The 27,953-nt window shown below is 39.9% G+C and overlaps 1 protein-coding gene across 1 annotated transcript; it reads left to right on the top strand.

Annotated features, from left to right (window-relative positions):
• The first annotated feature begins 593 nt into the window (after positions 1–593).
• On the top strand, positions 594–27,953 carry STX7 (syntaxin 7). Its single transcript, XM_009319054.1, has 9 exons — positions 594–742; positions 15,876–15,945; positions 17,855–17,945; positions 19,668–19,805; positions 20,523–20,575; positions 21,346–21,436; positions 22,783–22,855; positions 23,816–23,898; positions 26,529–27,953. Exons 1-9 carry the CDS (start codon positions 661–663, stop codon positions 26,619–26,621), a joined length of 774 nt encoding a protein of 257 aa, XP_009317329.1. The 5' UTR covers positions 594–660; the 3' UTR covers positions 26,622–27,953.

The raw sequence follows: 27,953 nt of genomic DNA, 5'->3' as shown, positions 1-27,953 counted from the left end.
CAAATGATTGGTGTTTAGAGGGAATTAGGTGCCTCCTTCATTCTGGTATCGTGTGATATCTGCTGGTTTTTTTCCAGTGGTTTGTATATCCTAGGTTGTATTGGTGGGATGGGTGATACATGGTATGGAAATAACCATATAATTGATTTGGGACATAATTCATCAGAGGATTTGGCATTGACAGATTAAATACACAGCTTTTTTCTGGAATGGCAACAAATGAAAATGCATACTTTTTCTTTGCTTACAGTGGGGGAAATATGTAAGAAGTTTGACAAAGGATGTCGTTTCTGTGATGTAGCTGCTGTAGAGTAATTGCAGATCTTAAGCCATGTGTATTACTAAGAATCTTAATAGTAAGAGTTATTGTAGGAAATTCAAAAGGGATGTCATATTCTTATTTAATACTTTTTTAAGGAAGCATTCCCTTAAATTCCGTCTTTGAAGTACTGTGTTTTCAGAGAGGGTAAACATTAGTATATGGAGTTTTCTTTAATCTTTTCCTGTGTATTCTTCTTTAAGATGATGAAGACCTTTGTAAACCAATGACCAAGACATAACTCTGTTTTCTGGGGGGGGGGGTGTTAGGTGTCCTTAATAGGTGGAGACTGTCTGACTTGTTCCCATCGTGGATGATCTTGACAGCGAATCTACTCAGCCATGTCATACAGCGCAGGTTTTGGGGATCCTAATCAACTCGCCCAACGCATAACTTCTAACATCCAGAAGATCACGCAATGCTGTAAGTTGCATTTATGCATGTTTATATAAAACTTTAATAATGGTGGTGCCCCCCATTCGAGGTTAGTTTCTCAGATTCATTCATGGGAATTCACTCTTCGACTTCACCTGCTCATTTGACAGGTTTGTGACACCCCACACAGCAGATCTGGTCCTTCATATGTGTGGTTAAGTGTGATCTATCCTGAGGAAGTATAGTATCACTCTGTATTCACCAAATGAATAAATAATTAGTAAGATGGCTGCTGGTAATAAGCTAGTTTTGTCCTGGACAGCTATGTGGCACCTTAAGATTGTAGGTTGAGATGTTTGCTGAACAAGTATTGCATCAAATATTTGCTGGAGCTTGAATTGTTTAGCAGGGACAGAATCTGTGGCCTTGCAGCTTGCCCTTGGAAGTACATATTAGATATGTAAATAAGATTGTGCAAGTTTTAATTTACCTGTGCTTAGACTCATGCTACCTAATATTTTAGCCACCTAACTGGGGTGTTCAAGTTAGAGGTAAGTTAGGCTGCTGGGGTTTACAGTCCTTTTCCCTTTCCCTCCATTTTCCATTATATTTCTAATATGTGTGTGTATATATATAAAGCAAATACAGCCTGATCTCACAAATTACGCAAAGTATCCTATTTATCAGAAGGGAGCTAGCCATGAACAGCAATGGGTTTTGCAATGCATGTTTTTAATGTTGTGCAGGACATAGTGTGCATGCAGAAATGGGTATTTTATTATTAAAACTTCAAATGAATTCTTATCAGTTCAGTATGTCATTTTTTATTAAAACTTTGATCTTTGTTTTGCAAGACAAGTTTCAGGAGTTGGTATTTGTAGCACAGATTAATGGCACAGATTGGGCTTTTGCGTATTTTTTCAGCTACGTTTTGTATTTTCTTCTGGAAGGAATTTCTTTAAATCGCAACAGACAGGAAAAAAAATTGCAGTTTTGCTTTATTGAAAAGTTTCTGTATATCAGGATTGTATTTCCTCAACCTAAAATTAACAAACTGGCTCTGTAAAAGCCCTTATGCTTTACTTCCTAAAATCTGCTCAGTGAATTCACTCAGTCTCATGGCTTCTAACATGGTCTTCCAGAGACACCTGCCAACCTGTGACAGACACCGAGGCTCCAAGGTGTAAAAAAGAAGTCTCGCTTGTCAGGTGAAAACGTAAAGTGAAATCAGCGGTTGGAACTGGAGCATTGTGAAGACAGTCACTGAACATAATTAACTGTCTTATGCTGGACTCAGCGAGTCCTTAGTCTCATCCTGCCTCTTCCATCTCCTCTCCTGCTTCTGCTGTATCTCCCCTCCCCTTGTGACAAACAAGGCGTACTAAAAGCAAGCTGCCCAGGCTTAGATAGAAGGAGACATGCCACAGGGGTTACCTGCAGTCCTGCTCTCCTTTCCTTTTTGAAATTTAGATGGCTAGAGTCTGAGCAATAGACAGATGCTTCTGCCATTCCAAGACCCAAGTCCAAGTCTCTCTTAGCCCTACTGCTGCATGGCTTCAGAAACAGGAGCTTTGCCTTCAAAAGCTCCAGCCAAGCACTTTTCTGGGACTGGTAGGTACACAGCTGGATTCCATCCCTCACTCTTCTGTAGATCTGACTGAACTGTAACCACTCAATTACTCTCGTAGTCCATTCTCCTCTGGTAGATTTTATGAGGATCTGGATCCTGTGGGCATGCTGGACACGTTTCTGGGACTGAGCTCTCTAACGGCTTATGTACACTTTTCTAGCTATTTTGTTCCCATGTGTAGTACCTGTCCAGCTTTCTGTTGGAAGGTGTGAGCTGCAGGAACTTCCAGGTCAAATAGAATCATAGAATCATAGAATCATTAAGGTTGGAAGAGACCTCTAAGATCATCGAGTCCAACCGTCAACCCAACACCACCATGCCCACTAAACCATGTCCCCAAGCGCCTCATCTACCCGTCTTTTAAATACTTCCAGGGATGGTGACTCAACCACTTCCCTGGGCAGCCTGTTCCAATGTTTAACCACTCTGTCAGTAAAGAAATTTTTCCTCACATCCAATCTAAACCTCCCCTGGCGCAACTTGAGGCCATTTCCTCTCGTCCTTTCGCCAGTTACTTGGGAGAAGAGACCAACACCCCCCTCGCTACAGCCTCCTTTCAGGTAGTTGTAGAGAGCGATGAGGTCTCCCCTGAGCCTCCTTTTCTCCAGGCTAAACAATCCCAGCTCCCTCAGCTGCTCCTCATAAGGCTTGTTCTCCAGACCCCTCACCAGCCTCGTTGCCCTTCTCTGGACACGCTCCAACATCACAACATCCTTCTTGTAGTGAGGGGCCCAAAACTGAACACAGTATTCGAGGTGTGGCCTCACCAGTGCCGAGTACAGGGGCACCATCACTTCCCTGCTCCTGCTTGGCCCACACAAATGGGGAGAAACTTGCAAGCTTAGGGACCTATAGAGCTACTCAGCTGCTGAGCAGGTGTCTCTTAGACTGCAATTTATGATCTTGGTTAGGGAGGGAGGGGGAGAGAAAAAGGAATCTTGACCCTAAATCCATGTTTTTCCTTCTAAGCAGTTGACTTGATTTTGCACTTCTGTCCAGAAATGCTTAACATTTGTGAGATGTGTCAACACATTTGAAACCTTCTTGGTTAACCTGGAGTTGTGTAGATATTCTGGTTTTCAGAGTGAGATTAATAGAGTACGAGAGTTTCGTTTCAGATTACCGAACCATTTTAGGAGGTCCCTTGAAACTAATTCTTCTGCTAACATGCAAGCAAACTGTGAATACTACTACAGAGATATATATGAGATACAGATTAGTTGAAAAGAAGCTGGCTGTTCCAGTTAGAAGCTGGCTCTTTAACTTGTGGGAGAAATACAGAAGAACTTCCTGAATTAGACAATACTGTGCTGCTGAGATTTCATAATACAGCAGAGTTTTATAGGCAGTAGCATTGGTCAGAACAACAATATTTAGTGTAACATTTCTTCAAGGTTGAATTATTACACACACACCCTCCACGTAATAAATTTGACCTGGTTCTTGATTAACTGTTTTTAATATGCTATACATATACAAGATAAAATACATATATTAAATACCTCACATTTCATAATGCATCCACATGACGCTGCTATTGTATTAATACTTGTGATCCTTACCTCCCTTCTTTCCTAGTTCATGTAGCCCACTGTTACTGTTTGACAAGCAAAGCTCATCTCTATGCTGGTTTAGCACACCACTTCAATAATTAAATTAGTTGCAAGATAGTATTCTTTTTGGTTTGGGTTGTTGTGTGGTAATGGAGGGGACCTATATTTGTATCAGGTAAGCATACACTGCTGTCTGCACTCAGAGCTCTCTTGGAAACTTAAGCCAGGAGGGCACCTACATGTGTTTGGGATACCAAACCCCAGAGCGTTCTGTGAAAAGAAGGTTCTTTAAACAAGGATCCGTGCGCTGTTTTGCGTTTCCATCATCTCTGCAGAAATAAGTGATTATAACATCACTTAGCAACATCTGTGGAATGGAGTCTACTTTCCTCAGCCTGAAACTCATGTTTTGCTTATCAGCGACATCTCCAAGCTGAGATTTAGGGACCTAGACTGCAGAGCATTTGTTTGTGCCTTGTGTTAAAACTGTTCCACTGAGCAGCTGGAATTGCAAAGCTTAAGGCTCTTCTTGACATCTGACGTAGAGCGGCAGGCCTCAGGCAGGAGAGGGAGAGTTAGGCTCTCAGACCCACTCATAGCATTCTTAGAGAATCCATGTGACTCTTTCTGAGCAGTGCTGTAAAACCTGGGGAGCCTGAATCGCGTGTGTTTGAATGAGCTGCAGTGTTGTGTGCTGAACCTCGGTGAGGTCAGCGATGCCTGCGAGCTGTGTCTCACTGATTTGGTTTCGGGTCTGTGTTAACAGTGATGAGAAGCAGATCTGCGAACAGCTAGGGAACCTTCCGATTTAAATAACAAAACCAAAGAAGTGTATAATGAGCTTTGGCACCTCTTAGGCTTAGGCAGCTGCTGAATTTCTGTGTTACTAGAACACAACTTATGATAAAGGTTTGAAAGTCTGTCTGGAATCTGGTCCAAAGTAACTGTAATTCTCATTCCAGGCCTATGTTATATCTGATTATAAAATCTAGATGACACACACTGTTTTGGACTTTTGAAATATGAATTTAAAGGTGGTTGAAGTTTGTCCCTAACTTTCTGGATATGAAGAACAGGAATATGGAGAACAGAATATAAGGAATGATGCAGGGTGTAGAGCTCCAACCTGTCTGGGCTTTGCAAATGGAGAACCAACTATCAAGAACCTATTGTTTTAATCAGTGTTTACTGAAGGAGCAGTAGTTCCAGAACTGGGTTTCATAGGTTGCACTCTCACTTATGTGGCAGCTTAATGGCAGCTGCTATTAACTTGAGAGAAATCTCAATACCTTCCTTCAATATTTCCTTGAAATATTTCCTGTTGGTCACTCGTTTACAGCAGCTGGATACACAAGGAATGAGTGTGATGCACAGAAACAAGATGAGCTAGCAAAAAATATTTCTTTGTGACAAAACAAGTCCTGCCTGCTTACAAATCTGTTTCTACCAGGCATGTTCATTTACCATACTAGGGATATGCCTAGTAGGATGAGAGCAGAGTCCCTGTTGTGATTTTTTTTTTTCTTTTTTTCCTCCTCCTCTTCTTGAAGAGCATGTAGCGAATTGTAGAAGAGGAAATCTGATCTTTCAACAAATGGAAAGATTAAAATAGAATAAGTCAAACAAACAAAAAGCCTAATTTAAAAGCTTTAAAATATGTTAATTTCAGACTTCTTACAACTGTGAAGATGAGGGGGAGCAGTTCTTTGAAATCTGACAGTTTATACATTTTAAAGAATTAATTCTCTGTGTGTAGCAAAAAGAGGGAAAGCATTTTGTTTAAAAAGATGTTCCCAAGAGGGAGCAAAATGGGAGTTGCATTCATCTACAGGGACAACTCCACAGTTATAAGAGTAGGAAGGGTATGGTTAGAGGAGTAGGGGCCTCTTCTACTCAGCTGCAAAGATTTCACTCGTGTCTCTGACAGGAACTGTGCAAGAAGAAGTAACCAGCCGTGGTTTGTCCTCCCCCCACATACTTCTTCTCAAGTCTCTTTCCCATGTTTGGGTCATTGAGGAAGCAGCCTTGTATGCCTTTGTTTTGCTTTGCTCCTAATATTTTCTTTGTAGCTACTGAATATGCCACTCAGTGCAATCCCCGAAGAAGAGCAAGAACGATACAGGCTAGATAGATAACTATCATGTCTCCACTGGCATCTTAAGCCAGGCTTTGGGAGCTGTTGGTTTAGAAGCAGTTTAGAATGCTGCCTTTTGCTTGGGAACACAGAACAAAGCCTGGCGTTGATAAAGTACACCCAGTCTTTGAGTTTTAGAGAATTTCTGGTTTGCAAACTGTAATCAAACAGTTACAGAGCCTACACTAACTGAAGGGAGGCATTCATATTCCCTCCCTACCTATCCTTTCCCAACTCCTGCAGTTTCTAAAGGTCGTGGCAGTGGTAGTTGCAAAGTCAGTAAGAATGGCATAATCTACCCTTGATCAGTATTGGCAAGGTCAGTGATAGAGTATTTGACTTGTTCATGCACACTGAAAAGCTGGAGAAACATATGCTCTGCATACTGCAAGGTAATAAAAATAAAATTCACTAGCCACAATCCACATACGGCTAGAGGGAGTCTGCCTGGCTTTGAGAGATTCTTTCTCATAAGGACTCTTGCTTTCTGCTGACATTCTTTTCTGTTCGTTAAGGTAGCACAAACATCAATTCATAGCGAGCGCATTCCCAGAAGGTCAGCTTCAGCCAGCAGAGATCCCTCTGTCATGCGATACCTCTCCTGTGACAGCAAGTTTGTCCAATTTCTGTTGCATCCCAAGTTTTCTATAAGCAGTATTTTCACTTAATGTTAAAATGGGAGTTGAATTACATCAATCATATGACTTTCCCTTTTACTTTATGTAACTGTAGAAAATCATAAACACGGATTAAACCCTGAAGAATATTAGAGTTCTGATATATGCCTTTTTGTGGTGGTTTAAGCCCGGTAGGTAGTTAAAATGTTCAGCTAAAACAGGATGAAACATTCATGAAAAACTACATCTGCCACTATGTTTTGTAACACCAGCAGATTTGCATGATTATTCTTTAGCTAAAGAAGGATACAGATGGGCAAGTGAAAAGTAAATGAAATCACTGAGGTGTTGAAATCAGAGCCTGTACAAAAACAAAATTCTGTTTTGTCTATATTTAAAGTGAGGTTTTGTACAGGTGTGGTTTTAAAGCAAATAGGCTTAAAGTAGAGCTTGTTGAGACTTTTAATGATGATATTGTCAGAAATTTCCAATTGGCTGCAGTTAACCAGAACTTAAATTTGTGGGAACATACTAGTTGGAACAAATCTTTTTTTTTATTATTGATGCTGTTGTCAGGAGGGTTTCTTGGATTTAGGATGAAGTTTCAGTAAAACCTGGAAAGGGATGGTTATTTAGGGGTTTTAAGCACCCATTATGGTCCTCCACGTTCCATTTTGTGGGCTTTTCCAAGGCTGAGGAATTGAACTTGAATTTGCTATATCCAATTCATAACCTGAATATGAAGAATAATGGGAGGAGGAATTCAGATATTTTGGGTCTTTCTAAATGCCTGTGTTTCTGCAACGAGGTGAAGTCATAAAGCTCACAGTTCTTTTAGAAATAAACTATTTCTGAAAACTTCAAGCGTGAATTATTTGCATGCTGTTCCTAAAGGCTTTGTTCTATGTAAAGTAGAATATATATTTAAGGTAGTATGCCTCACAGATTTGTTTATGAATTGGGAGAGTTTTGTTAATATTTTTCTGTGTTTTGTCTTGTTTGTTAAAAATATTTTGGTTCTGTGGAAAATGACCTATGAAACAGGGATCCCTATCGCACAAGAGGGACAGGGATTTATTTATGCTGGCAGCAGAATAGAGTGAAAAATGGGTCTTCCATGTACACCCCAGCGCGCTATTTGTGTTAGTATGTGCAGAAAAGGCAGAATTTTTCCTTGTCCTACACTGTTTTGCATTACCTTAGTTAACTAGTCTGGGCAAGGTGGGGACAAAAGAGCTCTGTGAATTAAGCCATCTTAGTTTGGAAGTGGTTTAAATAACAATTGTAAAACCACTGTGCAATTTACAAATAGCAAAGTGACCAGAGAAGACACCCGCAATTTTGTCTGCAACTGTTGCTTTTGCTGATGGAGCAAGTATAAATGGACTCACCTAGACAAGATAACTTTTGCAAAGCAGCCTGCATTTGCAGCAGAGAGGGGAAGGGATGTGGCCAGGGTCCTCATGCTCTTTCCTATCTCTAGAGAGTTACATTTCGGAGCCTCTCTAAGGTACTTAAAATACTTATTCCAGTTCAATTCTGTTGGATTTTCCTCCTTGCGGACAGGAGAAGAGGCGGTTGCATGGCAGTTTGATTATCCAGAGAGCCCTCTATCAAACCTCCTGCGCAGGAGGCTGCACTCTAGTTAGGGCTCAGAATAAACCCAGGTCAGTGATTGATTGCGAGTGACCCCCGGAGTAACAGCTACTTGCTTGTGTTGACCAGTCTGTGATGTGTATGCAACACATCCTTGCTTCCATGTTAACTCCTGAGTTAGCTTCCTGTATTAATGACCTGATGTCTTAAAAAAAACAAGCTTTCTTCATGTAGGTGGGTTGGGTTTATGGTGTTTGTGTAGCTACAGTTTACTGCAGAATCATGCATCATTTTCATAACTCAATAAGCTACTGGTATTCTTTAGAGAAACGTTCAAACTTTGGGGTTTCAGGGAGTTACCAGGGACATTTTAGGATATGAATATCGAGTGATTACAGCTTGACTTAATGAATTCCCCTTGGCTGAGCTGTAATAATTGATCACATGATCAGTTATTGTGCACTTAATGTGTATTTAGTGTGCTCTACGCCCACATTAGAAGAACAAACACTACTTCAATCCCACTTCCCAGTGTCCTTGGAAGACCATTGTAAATGGTAGTACACTAGCATGAAATAATTACAGCTGCACTGAAAAAACTGAAGGCAGGTCCTGAACTCCAGACATTGTTACTGATGTTCCTGATCACTTCGGGACATGATTCTATTTAGAAATGCTAGAAGCTCTAATAAAATCCAACAGCAAAGGGTACAGGACTTGGTGTTTTCCCACTCTTACGTACTTACCGAGACCTTAGAGCTCTGAGAACAGTCTTAATCCCCATCCTCATTTTATTTTCTCCTTCCCATACATACCTCAGTTACTGTTTCTCTGTGCCAGTGTATTATCCTGTTTTAGAATAATCAGTGTTATACATTGAGTTAAGACAGAATAAAGCAAATAACTTAAAACCAAATTGCTGAAGTTTTTAGATACTTAATTCTAATTAGGTGAGATCTTGGCCATGGGGCTGCTTTTTACTAAGTTGGGGTCTTTTGACTGGTGTCCTGGATTTGATTCCTCTAGTGAACTGTCACTCTTGGTTAAAGTAGGGATAGCAAGGTGTACAGCACAGCGGCATTGTAATTTATTTAAAATCTTCAGTGAGTGTGAACTACACTAGTAACTTTAAAGAGGTACTTACACTTATACAGAAAACTCCAATCTGCTGGATTTGTTGCAACTGCATTAAGTTGCTGTATGTCACAGTTTGTATAAAGGATTGATTCAGGAATGTTTTCTGCAGTTTCTGTCCGTCTTTAGTCAAGTACTGTCAGTCGAAGTGCAGAAGGAAAACACATTGAATTGTGTTTGAATAAATTGAGGAAGCCTGTTGTCCACAGGCAAAAGCAGTTTGAACTGGTGTAAATTTTACAAATAATTCTTCTATTCCAATAACCTGCTCAGAAGTGACTCTGAAGTTTATTGGGGTCCACACAACTTAATCTGTAACTGGATGTGCTGTTTTTTGACTCACCTGTTGATCTGGAAACAAGTAGGAGATTTCTTCATAGTTACCCAACTGGTGGCAGCGTATGTAAACTCTTTGACGAAGCATTTCTGAATGGTGACTGTGCTGGTGTTGTATACACTGCTTATTTGCCGTACGAAGCCATAGCTGAGCCTGAGCCTCACGTGGAGCAGACTTTGCATTTGGTGCACACAAAGGAATGCTTTGCTGATTCTGTTTATTCCGCTTGGGCTCAGGAACTAGGAAAATGACTGAAAATCAGTAGCTTTAAATCCCCATTGTTAGTTTTAGTCCTGTGAACCCTTGGCAGTGACTAAAACCTTATCTGTCCCTTTTTAAGTAAAAGACAGTGGCATGGGGGGACCCTCACCATTACAGTTAATATTCAGGAGCAGCTGTGGCCGCTGGTTGGAACAGTGCTCTGCTCCTTCTTCCTGTGACAGGTCCCAAGCCTTGCTGTTCTGTAAGGCAGGTTTCATTGTACTTGCCCTGCCTGCTTGTCTGGTTCTTGTCCTCTGCAGTACAGTACCTCGGTGTTTGTTGCTCCTGTTGCTGCCGGTGTTTTTTCCAAGCACACCCAATGGGTGCCGCATTTCCTGCGGAAGCATTAGACAGCAGCTTTATGAAACTGGGCAATGCGGTGGGTCTGGCTTGGACTGTAGCGCTGAAGGAAACTGCTGCTGCGTGGCTATAATGCAATCTTGTGTGATCCAAGTAAGAAGCGAGGTTCCAGGCTGCAAAGGGGTAATAAGCAGCACGCATTAAACATATTTTTTTCCCCCAATTTCACGCTTTTATGTTGTGGCCTTCTTTTTAGGACTCTGTGGGTTATGTGTTGATTCACCTCACTCTCCAGCTGTAAAGCTGCAACAAGCTTTACAGGATTGAGGATTTAAAGTTTGGTTTTCCAAATGTTAAACAGAATGGAGGATGAGGTGGGAAGACAGCTAATTGTAGGTAACCTGGGAGACAGCTTTTCTCCTGTGGCTGGAGTTACTGGTAAGTGTTCCAAAGTAAGACCATCCTCAGTTTCCCTTGCTTCGTGCTAGGGATGAACGTAGTGCTTGGACACTTCTCAGCCCTGCCAGAGAAGGTGGATGACCTACAGTCCGCTCTTCATTTCCCTCCTCTTAGTTAGTTCTTTGTCTTTCAAACATAAGGATTTTACTCAAGGGTTTGGGTTGTTTTTTACCTTTTCTTCTGCAAAAGTACTATGGTGTTACAGCCTGCACCGTGATTACTAATTCTCAATCGGGGATAACTTTGGTTGCTCCTGTGTTCTTAGAGGCAAGAAGTTGTTTACGTTTTGGTCTTTGTTGGATTAATTTATTTGTATCTTTATTTTAAGTTCGAAACTTCCTGTGTGATCTTGAACATTTTCATGTTCAAGGAGCAGAACCAGCAGTTATGTCAACATGGACTTACTTGTGGTAACGGAACAGCTTTGCAGAGGCGGCTTGAAAACAAGGGAAGATGAGGAGAAAGGAGATGAAACTTTCTTCTTTCCCAGCCAGCTAAAAGCCAGCTGTTAAGCAAGGATAGTTTGTGATCCAAAATGTGAAATACGTTTTTATCTATGGAAAAAATAGTATGTATTGCAGATCTGGCAGGAACATGTCTCTCAAATACTCCTACCTTTTTAAAAAATGTAAATATTTCCACTGTAAATCTCACTACTCCTGTAACTCATGTAGAGAAAGGAGGCCTTTTGTATGAGACAGTATTACTGTTTTTTTCTGTGCCCTTTTTTTTGGTTCTTTTTAACCAGAGGGAGAGCTTCCACAGACTAGAAATGGAACCACAGTTTGGCTTAGTAAAAGTAAATACAAGCTGACTCTCGAATAATTTTCTCTGTATGAATTCAGGTTAGGTCTTAATTGTTTCTCTGGCTCATCATTAACGACGTCTGACCTGTTCCTGAGCATGTGACCGGTCTGAGAGTAGCCGTGTAGCTTTCATCAGCTAATAGTTATGTATTATTGCCGCAAAGACAAGTGAAAAGTCTTCTTACTAATATGGTATTGCTTCTTTCTAATACAAAACTCATTTTCAGATGGAAAAAGTGAGATTCTTCTCTTTTGCATGTGAGACAGCAGTTGCTTGGAGAAAATGTATTTTGCTTGCATGGTATCGTGCACCCTGCTTCCTGCGCTGCACGGTTCCCAGGGGGGACTTGCCTTCTGCGGTGGCTCATTGCCAGCCCACAGCTGTCAAGGTGCTACTCCTGCAGGGTTGCAGTATGAGCCCTGAAAAAGCTGTTGATCTTCATTATATGCAAACATCTACCCTGATTTTCGGCGTAGAAGTGGCAGGAGTTAGCACACCTCTGACGGAGGCTGTTGCCATATCCTGGTGACTTTGGTGAAGAAAGCCTGTGTGCACACAGTGTGTGCCCTTCTGCAGCTCCTGAGCAAAGTCCAGCAGCTAGCTGTGCGTACCCAAGGAACCTGAGCTAAAGTGTCAGACTTTGCACTGAAATGGATTAAAATCATGCGCGAATCCAGTCAGGCTCTATTGCAGATGGGTAATGCCCAGAAGGACAGGAGGGACCTCTGGTAGTTGTATTACTCCTGTCTTTCAGAGCTCCTTGGGAAGTTGGAAGAATCGGGAAGTGGGGAAAGGAAAACCATAAAGGGTGAGGTAACCTAGGAACCCGTCAAAACTGTGCTCCGATCTTTGGTCCCTGACTGTTACCAGTATCTTTACAGTGCAGAGCTAGGACTTTTGTGAGTTGGGCCTAAGCGTTTGGCTCTCTGGGACACTTGAGCATTACTGATGGATTGAGAGGCACCAAAACAGCTGCCAGGTGCCTTGATGTGCCAGCTTGAACTCCCTGCACAGAGGTGAAAAGCTGGTTAAACGAGCGAGTCAGTACCATTATAAATACCACCATCAGCAGTGAAGCTGCGAACTTAAGGGCCCCTGTTTTATGAAAAGTAATCCCAGGTTTCCAGCAGTTTTGCTCTCCCTCTTCAGTGCCAAGACCCTCTCCCTGCTTGTTTCCCAAATGGGGCAGTGGAAGGAGCCAGCAGAGATGTTTCTACAGTCTAACTTTCAGGAGGAGAGGCTAAGGCTACCCTGCTTTTCCCTTGAGGAAAGAAAGGGATAGTGACTTTTATCTGAGAAGTTTCAAAGCCAGTTCTTGCTTTGAATCAAATTCTGAGGGATCTCTGTGTGTACATGTGAGGGCACAAGACACACTACCTCTGTGATCCAGGTGGTAATGTCTTAAAGCCTATTTTAAAGTTTGTTTTTATCAGTAAAGCCGTATGAGTTTCATGAGTTCGGACAAATGTCTGGGGTTCAGGTGGTTTTGTGATTACATGTATAATATTATATCAAATGTTTGAATGACTAGTGAATACAGTAAGGAATCTGTAAAAAAAAAACAAACAAGCCAAACAAAAAGAATTATAAGACTATATAAGAAATATAATTTTTAGCCAGTGTACACTCTAGCATGTTTATATTAACATGAAGGACTACAAAGGATGGATTTGTTTAACTCATCAACCTGCAGGTATGTACTGTAAATCAAGATTTCAGGAAGGTCAGCTTCTGTGCTTCCTGTGTTATACTGGTCCTACCAACTTGCTTTTGGCTTTTTTATGACGACAGCTTCCGGAGTGCTGCTGAAGACTGTTGGCCACAATTTACTTTTACTGCTCCGCCTTTTTTCTGTTTGCTTACTTGAATAAGCAATGTTTCACTTTTCAATGCAGTATACTTCATACGAACAAAAAATTGAAAAGAGAAATGCTATTTTTTTTTCTGAATAATGTATTTATTGTGAAAGGTTAAGGTGGAAAATGCTAAATTACAGGAAGCCCAGAAAAATTGGTGTCAGTTCAGTCCTTGGGTCTTTTTCTTTATTTTATTTTTTCCCCTTGAGGTTTGAAAGCCCATTAGCACTTTGCTGTTTTGATGCATACTTACAGACGTCTTGGTAAAATGTGTTTTAATTTTGTGCTGAATTCTTGAATCGCAAGACCTGAACTGGGATGAACTTCCCTCTGCCTGGAATTGTATAGCTGACCAGCTATGCGGTGCTGGCTTTTACTTTCCCCTCAATTATCTACTTGTGTTCAGTTTTCGAAGTAGGATAAATATCTAAGTAACTTGCAATGCAAATATTTTAAGTATGGGCTTTGTTTCAGAGAATTTTTCAAGTGGGAGCCTTTATTTAAAACACAAACCTGCATTTTCTTTGTTTGCAGTTAAATAATGCATCTCTAGGTGGCAGTAGGACACACCGGTACTTTTTCTGTCTGCAAAACAGCTGTTAAGAGAGCCCTTGCAGTTTGGTTTGGTTTGGTTTGTTTTTTGTTCTCCCTGTAGAAGTACATACAGAACACCTGAGCACCTTGGCTCATGAATCAGAAAGGAGAGTGCCTTGGAACAAATAAAGGATAATTTGTGTTCAGTTTTATAGATCTTAAACCTTCACACTGTTGAAGAGAACACCGGCCAGTTACCTTTTTGTTCGTTTCCTTTAAAACAATGCGTCACACTGGGCATAAAAAGAAGGCTTAATTACCCAAAGTCGGTGTTTCTCAGTACGCGTGGCCAGCTCCAGCTGCCGAGGAGCAGCACGGAGGACCTCCCGGCCCCGGCAGGTAGGAGACCCCCACCGGGCAGGGAAGGGCTGGCGCTCGGCGGCAGGGGGCGACCGTAGACAAAATTCAGAAGTTTTCACTTATGTTTTGCTGCTTTTCAGCTCAATTAAAATACAAGCTGCGTGAAGCTCATCTTACGGTGCTGTTCCCCCGCCGTAATTTTTTTAGTAGCTCATGTCCACTCAATTCCCCCAAAGACTTCTCTCTTGAAGTATTTGATTTTCACCCCATGCAAAACTTGGGTACTAACTTTCCCCATTTTTTGATGTCTTCATTACCTGGGTGGGCACAGAGGGAATTGGCTATAGCAGTCGTCGACATCGTGACGTTACATAAAGCAGTGTAGAAAATCCAATATCATCTAATTCACTGGGGACTTGTTATGAAACAAAGATTAGCATTAGTTTGGTTACTGAAAATGTTCTAAGGAATTCCAGTTTTATCTAACTGCTTAACATAAGTCACAGGTAACTTTCTTCTTGTAACTGAAGTTCTGTCTGTTACAGATCTCTTCCATGGTATATGGAAAAATACTCTTTTTTTTAATGGTTTTCTTCATTACTTAGAGATGCCTTTTACTGCAATTTTAACTGTATCTAGGAAAAAAAAGACAGTGTGCTAGTAAAGTGAATATCCCACGTACTATCATATCGTCACATTTTCTACCGACTGCGTGGTACACCAGTCTGCCTGGGGAGGGCCACAGAAATACAAAGAAGACAAGTATACTCCTAGCTGAGATCAAGCAAAAATAAGTTATTTTGTATATGTATTCTTTAGTTTTAGAAGATGTGAGGGTGTTAAACTGAGATAAAGCACGCTGAGGATATTCATTTTGCAGTGTGATAAACTGCAGATCCTTGAAGTGTCTGTACATTTTTCTCCTTGCTTTCTCATGTGACAGTAAAATATATTATGCTGAAAATAAAGCTCAGATGATGTGTCACTTTTTGACGTTCAAAACTAATATATATTATGAAATACACTTAAAAATTACTGGTGGTTTGTATCCCACATTTAAAAATGTAAGGATCTCAAAATTACAATTTAAACCTGGACACCTGACGACTTTTTTTTTTTTGATGTACTGTAAGCCCATGAATGCGTTGTTGCTGTCTCTTCATTAATGCACTGGTTCTGAAATATTTGTGTATGATAATGTCATGGCAGTCTTTCGTATGGCTTTCCAAAATGACATGTGTAAAATATGATTAAACTAGAGTAAGAATTGTGCTGCTTATTTTAAAAATTAATATTAAAAGGCCTGATTTGTACTTATTTTACTGAAACTGTTAACTGATCTTCAAATTGCCTGTTTCTACCTAGACCCTTGATTATGTTCCAGTCCTTTATAAGAAACCCTGGGCTTTGTCTTTGACTTGGCAAAAACCATTCACTAGTTGTTCTGGGGCGTCTTAAGGGAAGTCTTTGTAGTAGGTCGAAAAAGTCTTGAGTATCAGTTTCTGTCAACTTTTATGGCTTTAGAATTGTCAAGCAAAAATGCATAAAATTAAGTGGGAATTGTCTATGCCCCATTAAAATTTCTCTTCCTCTTCACAAACAGCTGCCGAAATACAAAGAATACTACATCAGCTTGGAACACCACAAGACACGCCTGAGTTGAGGCAACAGCTGTGAGTACTTCACACGAAAACATTTAATTTTATTGCATTGTAAACAATCTCCTGGTAGGTGATGAGGTGCGTTTTTGTTAGGTAGAGTGCTTGATCTCACCGAGAAAGGCGAGTTATAGAGAAATGCTTGAAATTTAAATGTTGTGATGCCCTTTTTAAAATTAATCTTGGATAGTCTTTGTAAACTAGAGTCAGCTGGTTTGCCCATGTACATTGCCCGCAGCATCCATACATCTGTAAAACCTATGCTGTATGTCAGCAAAGGGAAAGGGGCAGGATCAGAAAGCAATATCACTGTTTTAAAAACAAACACCCGCACCCCTGCACCCCAGTCAACTCTTCAAATCTATCTGTATAAGTTTCACAAGGTAATGAATATATTAGGGATTTTTTTGTGAGATGTGATACTGGGGGAGAGAAGGGAATGTCTTTTTAGTGCCGAAAGCTACAGTAAGGGATGACATTATAGAATAAGCATGTACCAGAAATGCTAAAATAACAGAAGTGAAATAAGGCTCCAAGGCAGATGCTGTGCTGTAGTTCTGTCTCCTGAAGGTGGACTTCCATTAATATGCCACTAGCAGAGACAGCCAGTTGCTCTCCACTTCTCTGCACAGTCTAATGAACCGGTATGGTTTTTTCCATTAAACTCCTTTACCACATTAATCTCAGTATCATAAATGCACGTAAACGACGTGTTGTGCTAACTCTGTGGGTGAGAAAGTTGGCAGTCTTCAGTGTGGTTAATGCCGCACTGCGGCTGTTGAATAGTAGGAGGAGGTGTGTATTGGACCAAAGGCATCACATTCATTTTGTGTGAACAGCCGAATTGCTTTATAATAGCCTGAGTTCAGGGCCTATAACATTAGCCAGGTACAATCCACAGTGCATGTCCTACTGGAGGCTGTGAATAGGTGAAGATCAACATACACAGTTTATGCAATAATCAGACAGGATCTAGGCATAAATTCACAACTAAACAGGACAGAAACTGTTGTGAAGGACATGTTCCAGTCCCTTTCTGGAGGTAATATATATGGTAAGCTTCGTTGAATTTTCATCTGTCCCTTTTTCACTTATCTGAATATTTTGCCCTTCCTTTCATGTTGGTATGTATCTGAAGAGTTATTTGATTACTTTAAATATTGATGTTGATTGTTTGCTAATAGCTTTCCAGATAAAACCTGTTCATATACACGGGGGAGGAGGATGAAAAAGCAGGTAAAGAATTTGAATTGTTTCAGGGAAAAAAATAAGAAAATTGGTAAAGGAGTGTGTGATAATGTCAGAAGCAAAGAGACAAAAAAAACAAAAATAGCAATGCTGTTGAAGAAGAGGCTTTTTTTTAATTACTGTTAAAGCTATTAGTAAATAATGACGTTTTCAGCTAAGTTTGCAGCTATTGTGTCATGGGAGAATATAGATCTCTTTGGATAAGCTTCCCAGTAACTACCAGATATTGACCTTTCATGAACTGTGGTATCGGAATTGTATTCAAGCCACAGGATGTTCTTCCACACAGAAAAAACTTGGTCTTTTCTACAGTTATTCTGAACTCAGAAATGACCAGGTGTTTCCAAATATTGATAGCCTCAAAAGGCTATGAAAAGCATTTTTAGATATTCATAATAACTAGAAATCTATTGCTGCACATTAGGAAAATAGAAGAAACCTCAAAAAAAAAAAAAAAAAAGGTGAGTAATGAGATGCTGTCACACTGAGGAGCACACCTTCTTCAGCATCTGTCCCGCCTGGAATCCATGGTGTCACGCCTTTACAGTGAAGAACAGAATAAAGATGACTTCGTGCACTTTAGAGAAGCATTTAGTACTGCTGCTTTTCTGAGAATCAGTGAAATTCAAACAAAGTAAGCCAGTGGTCTCTAATGAAACTTTGCATTTGGTTTTAGGCAACAGAAGCAGCAGTACACCAACCAGCTTGCCAAAGAAACTGACAAATACATTAAAGAGTTTGGATCTTTGCCTGCAACAAGTGAACAGGTACAAAAGCAAAGAGCATGGCTTGTTTGACTATCATGTTGACTCACGTAGAGTATTTGAGTGACTCTAGTTCTGCATGCCTGTTTTTGTGCTCCTCACCAGGCTTTCAAAGTGCTGTTTAGTTAGTCAACACATTTGCACAACAGCACTTACAACATAAGAATATTTTGTTGCAGTCCAGACTTGTTCCAAAGTTGTTTTTATGTATCAGGAATGAGGTAGTTTGACTAAATTGGTAGGAATCAAGGCAGTGCACTGTGCCTGTGATTTCAGGTAGCTGGGCACTTTGTAATCCATTGCAGTGATGCTAAGCCTGACTCCAGAGGCGCTCTGACTGCTTCCAGGGTCAAGGAATTGTGTGCCAAAACTGCTTGCAGGGCAGGTGGCCAGACCTGTTCACCCACTGTCCGAATAATTGGATTATGTGCAGTAGGTCTTTTCTACATCACTCAGGTCAGCATATATGCTAGGTCTTGTCCACAGGCTTTTCCTTTCTTAAGAGGAGTGGACAGGACCTGTTATTAAAACAACTTGTGCAGTCTTTAAACTTGCTTCTTTCCCAGATCTGTGTAAAATCTCGGCAGGAGGTAACATGTGAAGTGCCTGTTGTCATTAGCACACTCCTGCCTGCCATCCTATGGTTTCTTATCCTAGCAAAATCTGTTGCTTAAATAAAGAAAGCAACAGGATCCCAGAAAACATGGATTCAGGTTATTGTCACTCAGACAACTTGCCTGGTCTGTGGCTGGTTACCAAGGAGCCTTTAGGAAAATGAATTGCCCTGAAACACTGAGTTCAAATGGCAGGCCATGATCCACGTGTGCTCATCCTGTCAAGCTGTAAGCTTCTAATAGAGGTGTTAAAATTTGGTCTTGGTATATAACCTCTAGTTCAGGCAAAGTATGTTTGGGTTGGTTTTTTTTATGGTTTCTCTGCTGCTTTATCTTGGAACTGAAAAGTTGGTGGTGAGATGTTTTACTATTTCATTTTACTCCTTTTATCATGAGCATCTTCATCAAAGCTACCTCCCAATGAAATGCGTAAATAACAGATTGGTGAATGGCAAACTATAGCCTCTCAGAAATTTGGAAGGGAGGGCTGATGTAATGTATACATTTAGGGAAATATGGTGGAGGGTCTCCTGAGTGCCCCGTATTCCTCTTCCCACGCTCCTACATATTTAAAAAAAAAAAAAAGTCTGAAAGGTTAGAACAAGTATTTTTGTACCAGTTCTTAAGCACTTAAGGGAGGATGTGAACCCACTTCTGGATGCAGCTCAATATGTATTTCCAGCATTTAGGTAAAATACATGTGAAGCACCCTATTCTTTCTTTTCTGCACCCTTCCCCCCATTCAGTCACCTTTGCATATTTTAGCATCCACGGTATCAAAACATTTCACACTTAAACAGTAGGTTTTATAATCAACAGATAATAAGGAAGGTAGAAGCTTTACTTGTCCCTGCCAATTTCTCATTTCCAGCTGTTAAATGAAACTAAATACATTGGTTTCCTCTTTAAATGCCTTAAATTGTGGCAGAGTTATGTGATTCCCAGAGGGAAGGAAAGGTTGTCCATGCAGTTGCAAATGGTTTTGTAGACAGCCTTCCCTTACACCTATTTAGAAAAAAAGAGTGTATGCCTTAGCATTGAGCAGCCTGGAAATGGCAGAGCCTCGAAACACGTGAGCTCATTTGACTTGGTAAAACTTTTTCTCCTATAGCGTCAAAGAAAAATACAGAAAGACCGTCTTGTGGGGGAGTTCACCACAGCACTAACAAATTTCCAACGACTCCAAAGGCAAGCTGCTGAGAAAGAAAAAGACTTTGTAGCCAGAGTAAGAGCCAGCTCAAGGGTATCTGTAAGTATTGGAAAATGAGCCATTATACTCTGATTACTGTGGTGGTGTTCGATGTCAAACTTGCCTCCATAATGCTACCTACAAAAGCTCCTATCTAACTCCAAATACTGCAGAATGTGTGCGATACGATTATAAGTATATAATTATAAGCTTTCTTTGCTCACTTTTATGCATAGCTGAATTATGCAGTTCATTTTATAGTAAAGGCTGAATTAAGTTGTAATGAACCCCCACTGAAAACTGTTACTTTTCCCTTGCCTTTGTCACACAAAGGCATGAACTGCCTCTGGGTTCATGCCGTACTCTTGCAAAAGCAATTTTTAGTAGATTTTGAAATGCTCTTGCTGGACCTTTAGATATCAACAAATTTTTCCTACAGAGAAGAATCACTTGCCAGATTTCTATGCAGTATTAAAGTGAAGAAGTGCTGAGGGGGTTGAGATCTTGAGCTTTTCCTTGTTAACATATCAATTTTGCCTTTTTACTCTGTGCCAAATACACGTTGCTGTACTTGTAAATTTTAGCAGGCAGTTACTGAGCTGAATGTTTTTGCTTGTATTTCAGCTTTATGCATGCATAAAGCAAAATCAGGATGAGAACATGTTAAATCATGTTTCAGTGTGAAGCTGACTTACTATAAACCTTGTAATATTGACTCATTATAGAAATGCTGACAGTGCTCCTTTCAGGGCCATAATGTTTTTATTCATCGTGTAGGGTGGTGCTCCTGAAGATGGCTACAAAGAAGGAACGCTTGTCTCTTGGGACAGGTAGGCTCAATTTGTTAATAAGTCTCAACCTAGCTCAGAATAATAAATGGCCTGCAGGGAAGCCAGCTGCTGGTATTTTTGGTTTTTCTTTTTAAATTTTTTTTTCTGATCAATTGCCTTTTCCTGGAGGGAGTTGGGATAGGTTGTTCGGTCAGGTTTTCTTCCACAGGGCAAGTGTAGAGAAGAGGCTTTTTGGTGGGATAGGTGGGAAGAAAAATGAGCAGTTCACATCATCTTCCCCCTTTTTTCCCTACGCTTCAGCTTCAGTCATCTCCTTAAGCTGCCCCAAGTCCATATCTGGGCTTTGTGAGACCCAAACTTAGGTAAGCAAAGTCCAACCTGTGAATAGAGTAAAACTGTGAAGCTGTGATAAGAGGGTCCAATGTTTACTGGGATCTCCCATTGCTTTCATACTCTCCAAGAACTGCTTCTCAGTCTCAGATTTTTTTTTTGTTGGCTAGCTTGCTTTTGCCTCAGATGGATATAAACTGCAGTTTATAATTCGGAAGAAACTTTGCCCTTGTATTCATAGTTGGAACTTCCAATCAGCTAACTCAATGCTATGTGCAACTTTGCTACAGCAGCAGCTTCCTATACTAAAGGTGTGATTGTTAGACCTTCCGTTAGCTAGACAGACAAGGGTAAAAATGTGCATTTTGTTAACTGATAGTGTGAAGTATGTGCTATGTATTTAAGTGTTGTTTTATTCTTCTGAGTTATTTCTCGTCGTGCCTATTCAATTCTGAGTGGGGTTTTTTTTCGTTTGATAGTCAACCGCAAGCACAAGTGCAAGATGAAGAAATTACAGAAGATGACCTCCGACTTATTGAGGAGAGGGAATCTTCCATTAGGCAGCTTGAGGTATGTACAAGTGGTTTTACAGCAGAATATGCTTTTAATGTTTCCAGAGAAAAAACATTTAATAGTGGCATGAGCCTTAATTGCAGACATTAATCTTGAGGGGTTAGGGTTTGTTTGTGGGTGTGTTTTTTTTCCTTCAAAACTACGAATCTTGCCTTTAGATGGTATGTGAAACATACATTAGAAATCTACGGTATGAAAGCCATGTTTTGATACTGTGTTTAACTTCAGTGTTTCAGCTATGGAATAAGAGGGTGCTCATGTGATTACATAAAAAAATACATATCTTTTTTTCCAACATAGTGGTCATATTATGTAACCTTTTTTAACAGTGACTATAGAAGAAGCAAATTCATACCTTTCCTCACAGGTATTCCCAATGTATTGTTTGGCATCTTCATTTTGTAAGCGGCTTTTTTGAACACTTCTTCTGGAAGTACTGAGATGCTATGTTTCATTCAAACTTCTGTAATTAAGGGCTTGTCAAAAAGTTAAAAGCATTTAAAAACAAGATGTAAACTACACAAAAAATTGTCACATGTGATGAAATACTGACATCAAGACACTTCTGTGAAGACAAAATGAATTTTTCCAGCCAGTCTGGAATCCACATCTCTACCATCAACAAGAAAGATGCTGGAACTGGGGTTTGTCAGGGAATCTTGCTGATGCATGTGGCAAAAGCCATTCTATGTATAAATTTTGCAATAATCTCTCCCTCGCCACCCATACGTTAACATACAGTGAATTGAACTAAACATGTATCGATCATTAGTTGAGAAGAGATCATATGAACAGTGGTAACATGACATCTATCACTTCATCATAACCAGATGGTAATAGGATAATGTAATATAGGTGCAGCAGCCTGGCCACATTATAGAGGTAATTTCTGTAAACTGTGCTGCTTGTGAAATTTGTGTGTGTTTAATTTCATAGATGTACTAAAACTAATGCAAAATACTTTCTGCGTATGCTTTTATTCATTTAGGTTAAAGGGATATAGCTTTTAAGCAAAGTTGGCATGAGCCTGCCCCTTCACTTAGACTAGTACAAGTATGTTCGCAGACAAGCCCTCAGCCATGAGAGATCCTGATTGTGATGTGACATGAAGTGCACTTTGTGCACATATTCATCTTCAGTTAGTTTGATTATAATGAAAACTTGCTCTCATAATACAAGAAAAGCCTTCCAAATAAACATATTAAGGTGTGTTTTTTTTTTTTTTTCCTATAGTGTAAAGATCATGGATGCATACTCGGGAGGAGAAGGAGCAGTATTTGTATCTAAATGCAGAGATCCTGGAATATGTTATGTCAATTAATGTGCTGATTGTTTCCTTGCAGGCAGATATTATGGACATCAATGAAATTTTTAAAGATTTGGGAATGATGATTCATGAGCAAGGTGATATGATAGGTAAGTCCAACTCAATTTTTCTCTGAAAATTTTTTATTCTGTCTCTCTGCAGCAATGTAGAACTTCTTTTTGCTGGAAAAATTCCTGTAATGAGAATATCAACGCTAAAGCAAATCAGGTGCAAACCTGATAATGGGTAGACTGGCTGAGATGACTGGGAATACATGAAGAAAGTGTGCTTAAAATGTAATTTTAAAAAATTATGTAGTTTTTAATATGTATAAAATGTGTTTAAAAGTAGTTTTTGGAACTGTTTGTACATAAAATTGGAGTTCATGTGGGGAGTTTTACTGTATTGACTAGTGACGTAAGCGTGCAGATTCAGCAAAGGTTCCTGCTTTACCCTCCATGCAGACAGGCTTATTCTTTAATGAAATGTGATTGGAAAATACATTTTCTGAGTCTGCTGTTAAGCCACGCTGTTGTCTGTGTCCAGCATACATTTGCAGGGCTTTTTCCATTACCTTAGCCCATAATCTGTTCAAGATCCCGTCATATTTTTCCAAAGAAAAACCCATCTGTGTCAGTATGATAGAATACCAAACTGGAGTCATGCCTCTCAGGGTGTTTTGTGTGTCTGTTTCCTCTGATTTCATAGGCCTCAGGGCTTTTTTAATCTGAGCAGAGGGCAGTCAGTAGCAAGTTGGAGGACAGAAAAGCACCGAAAGTTTCTACCCCGGTTGGTTTCTAAGGCTCAGCCCTGCTTCTAGAACAGGGGAGCTGTTACTGACATGAATTCAGTCACTCCTTGCCTGGGCAGTTCGAAAATGAACTCAGGCATAAGTGTAGGATGGGTCAAACTTCCATAATGCAAGGTAGAAAACTTTGGGTATTGATGAAGACACCAGCAGTTGAGAGGCAGCTATTACATATGCTCTCAAATGTATCTCTCTCAGCATTCCAAACCTTTGACTGGATTATGACTAACCAAAATTTGAAATCTTTCCTTTTAAAATAAAGACAGCATAGAAGCAAATGTGGAAAATGCAGATGTACATGTGCAGCAAGCAAACCAGCAGCTGTCAAGAGCAGCAAACTACCAGGTAATGTCAATGCCAACTACCAGTTGTGTGTAACTGTTCTGTCTCAGTAGTCCTGACTTCCACTTACTTATGCAGTTCAGATTTTACTTACCAGTTTCCTCAAGGCTTGGAGACTTACTTAAAGGTTTATGTTAGACTATGATGGTATTTCTAGGTCACTATAAAACAAAAGTCAGTGACCTCTGAAAACTTTGGGTTTCCTGTAAAATTAGCCAGGCTGTTTCAGAGCACCCAAGACTAGCAGCAGTCTGTCATCCTTTATCTAGCTATACCTTTATTTAAAAAACAAACAAACTCCTCCTTTTACAGCTCAAGAAGTAAAAAGTTCCTGTGTACAGAGTGTGAGCCTCTAAAGATCACTGGAGGGGTAGGGAAGATAGGCAGGGAGGTCTTTTGAAGATGCTACCAGCTAGCATCAATTTTTGCTGTCCAAAATCTTCTCAAAGCTGTGTATATCCAGCTTCTATTAATTGCTACCCTGATGCTAAAATTGTATTTCAAACTCTCAAACTTTTTTGAAAAGCCTTTTAAATACCTTTAAGTGCCACTTCTTTATAACATTTTGGAACCTGTTAGAAATAATCTTACTAGTAATAAATCTTCCCTCTTTAGTCAGAGCTAGTCCTTAAGATTTATTTTTTTTTAATCCTCTTATGTGTGTTAGTAGTAGCCAGGACAGTGAATCAATGACAAAATATGTGAAGGATTGCCTGCTGATTTCAGAAGTGAGAGAGGGGAAGGGGTAGTTGCATCCTTGAACTGTATTCTAGGTGGCACTAACTGGCACATTAAGTATGGTTGATGACTCTTATTTTGATACTGACAAAGTTCAGGAAAAAAAAATAGTAGTAGCTGAAATTTTCTGTGGAAGGTGTTAGTTTTTGGGCTGAAATTTTAAATTAAAAACTTCATGCTTTATCTTGAGGAGGAAAGGATGAATATCTTCTGATCTCAAAGGAAGGTTGAGACTTTTGACAAGCTTCTGTTCGGCGGGTCTTGCAGCAGAGACCAACTACTCTGCAGAGTTGGCCTGTGTTTGAAAGGATTGTGTAGTTTGCTTCAGATTTGAACTTTCCTTTGCTTGAAAACTCATCCTTGTTCCAAGACGCTGAAAAATCATTTCCACTTTCAGCAGACTTATTTTAATTTCAGCAACTATTATATCTGTATGCCCTGGCCCCCTCAAGGAAGTGTTAGAGGCCCAGGCATGCTGGTGGGGACGAGACTGCACATGGTTGGTACCTTCACAACTCCTGTTTGTGGTTGGATGAGGTATGCACCACCCATCTGCCATGCGGGGTGCATTCACACAGCAGAGCTGTTTGGGCAAAGCCAGGCTCCTCTCCTTTTTTTCCCCCTTTACCACTGCTGCATCAGCAGTCATAGAAGTGATGATCAAGTGCATGAGGAAATAAGATCTCCATGTCTTTCGTCCACTAGCTTGCTTAAGTAGTGTTAACACGGAAAGTGTTTTGACTTCAGTGCAATGTTGGCAAGAGGTGGTCTCCAGGATGAAAAAGGAAGAGGCTGGGAGCATAAGGAGAGAATCTGGCCACGTGTTAAATAAAAAGGAAGATACTCTAGCAAGTAAAATGATGAAATGAAGAAATCTTAGCCTGACAATGTGAGAAGAGAAGTAACAGTGAGATACTAAAACTACAAGAAGAGAATAGTTAACTCAAGAAACTTGGTAGTGTGTGTGGTACTGGTCAGAGAACTGGCAGCTCCAGTGAAGAAACACAGATGTTTTTTTGGGGGGGCAAAAACACCCAGGCAGAACCTCTGCCAAATAAAGCAAAGTGTGGCTTTGTTTCTGGAGCTGTGGCCTAGAATCCCGAGATTTGAGCGTTAGTGTCCCTTGGCTATCAGCAAAAGCCTGTGAAACCCACAGGTCCTTTCCTGCTGGGACGGAAACCTTCAGATTCCATATTCTTCAGGTAAAGGATGACAGACTGCTGCTAGTCTTGGGTGCTCTGGTATCTCAAGTTACAGACCTGTATGGGAGATGTGAAAGTTCTGGACATGCTCATAACTTACACTTTATCGTAGTGACATCTATATAACTGGATCTCTAGTCAGGTCTCTCTTTTTTTTTTTTTCCTTTTTTTTTAATAGCAGGTTGTACCTAAGAAACTTGCGAAAAACAACTTTAAAATAACTCTGTGAATAGATGCATAGTCAGTCTTCCAGAAGTCTAAAATTGCAGTCCTTTGTCCCCGTCTGTATATACATTAATAGACTTTAAATATTTTTTTTCTAGCAGACCATTTCTACCACCTCTACTGTGCAGATTGATTGTCCATTTTCCTCTGTGTGTGGTCACCTGCTCTCTCACATTTTCTTTCCCCCAGTGTCCTAATTACATCCATTCATTATGTTACAGCATTCTCTTTCATTAGTTTATTATGTATGCCAGAAAATACCACTGAAATTCTGTTGAATAATGCAGCCATAAAAGTAAGTTGTAGATAACTTAGCTCTTTTTTTTTCTTGAACAACTTTATATGACTTGTTGTTAGTAAGGACACGATTTAGTTAGATTGCACAAGCACAACCATAAAAGCATTTGAGTAGTCTTCTGATGTTGTGGTGCAGTTTTCAATCAACTTGGTTTTTTCCTCTATTTGCAGCAAAGGTCCCGAAAGAAGATATGCATCCTCGTTATTATACTTGCTGTTGGAGTAGTGCTTCTTGGAGTCATCATATGGTTATTTAGAAACTAAGCCTCTGGAGAAAGCGTTGTAATTGGTATTTAAATTATGAAAGGAAATTCCTAGTCATGGTTTGCTCATTGTGAAGCTGAGTAAAATAATGGTTCTGTACTTCATCACACTTACTTTTTTTATAAGACTTTTTGTTTTAACCTGAGAAGTAACCTTCTCAGTACTACCGTCAGTATAACTGCCTGCCCTCTTGGATGTGGGTGCTGTCTTACCAGAAAAAAACAGTCGAAGTCATAAACTGTTCCATTAACTTAAACATAAAAGCCTCTTAAGGTTTAGGGGGCTAATCAAAATCCTGATAATTTGTTTTGACAGAGTGGGTAATTATCTTTGGGGATATTGCTAAATGTTGCTGCCAAAACAGACTCCTGAATTGTTGCTTGAGGCAATGAATTCACGTATCAGAATTTATTTTAAAGTTAGAAATGTCTTTCTATCTTTCCCTTCCATCCCACTCACCTGCCCATTTGATATGGGTGGTTCAAAAATAAAATGTAGGTTGCTGAAGTTGGTGTGATGTCTCTTTTATAACTGAAGCCTTTGAATTAAGCCTTCGGTTGCCTGAAATCTTTTAGATGCTTCACATATCTCTGTATCTGGCGTTGAGTATGGTTATGCCTGGAAGCCTCCTGCAAAGGTAGGTAGGGTGGATGATGTAATCATGTGGATTTTCTGTTTCAGTTCTTGCATTAAGAAATACTGTGGTTTATGTGCACACGTCTGGTGTCTTTGCATCTGAAGTGTGCATCAATGAGCTTGGCTAGATGAAATTAAGCTCTAGTCTGTGAATTCTTAGATTTACTGGGAAGAATAGAAATTCCCGACTTCCTAACTGCACTTGAATGTCACTGTTCTGAAACTGCTATGATTCGGTTTCCATGAACAGTTCCAAAGTTGTATGTGAGGTCTTTCATACAGCTGAAGAAAAGAAGATTACAAATTCAATTCCCAGTTCAACAGTGGTATTTGAAATTAAGTTGAAATCGGTTGAACTGACTCAAACTGTTTAAGACATTTGATGCTTATAGCCTTTAAAATGACCTTTTTCCTTTTGTGCCATTTTGTACTAATATATTAAAAATGTAACAACACTTTTTTGCCAATTAATCTATTTGCCTTTTTAATTGATCTTGGTGAACTAATCTGAAAAGTATACAGATGAAAAAGTCACTTAATCTGTATTTTATAAAGTTCTTGTACACTAGACTGATAGAGAATGCACTGTTTACATGGTGAGCTATGAAATATTATTTGGGAACAATCTAACTGTAAACATAAATGGACTTCCGAATTGTAACCGTGCAACCAAATTAAAGGTCTTTTAAAGAGTAC

The sequence above is a fragment of the Pygoscelis adeliae genome, unplaced genomic scaffold, assembly GCF_000699105.1.
Source record: "Pygoscelis adeliae isolate BGI_AS28 unplaced genomic scaffold, ASM69910v1 Scaffold172, whole genome shotgun sequence".
In the NCBI taxonomy this organism is placed as follows: domain Eukaryota; kingdom Metazoa; phylum Chordata; class Aves; order Sphenisciformes; family Spheniscidae; genus Pygoscelis; species Pygoscelis adeliae.
The sequence above is the reverse complement of the archived record's forward strand: the minus strand, read 5'-3'. Positions and strand labels throughout refer to the sequence as shown.

Excerpts from the sequence above, each read along its gene's own strand:
- STX7 (XM_009319054.1), top strand. The coding sequence starts at position 661 with ATGTCATACAGCGCAGGTTTTGGGGATCCTAATCAACTCGCCCAACGC. Across the intron at positions 17,946-19,667 it reads TGCCTGCAACAAGTGAACAG|CGTCAAAGAAAAATACAGAA; the intron begins GTACAAAAGCAA and ends TTTCTCCTATAG. Across the intron at positions 20,576-21,345 it reads ACGCTTGTCTCTTGGGACAG|TCAACCGCAAGCACAAGTGC; the intron begins GTAGGCTCAATT and ends TTCGTTTGATAG.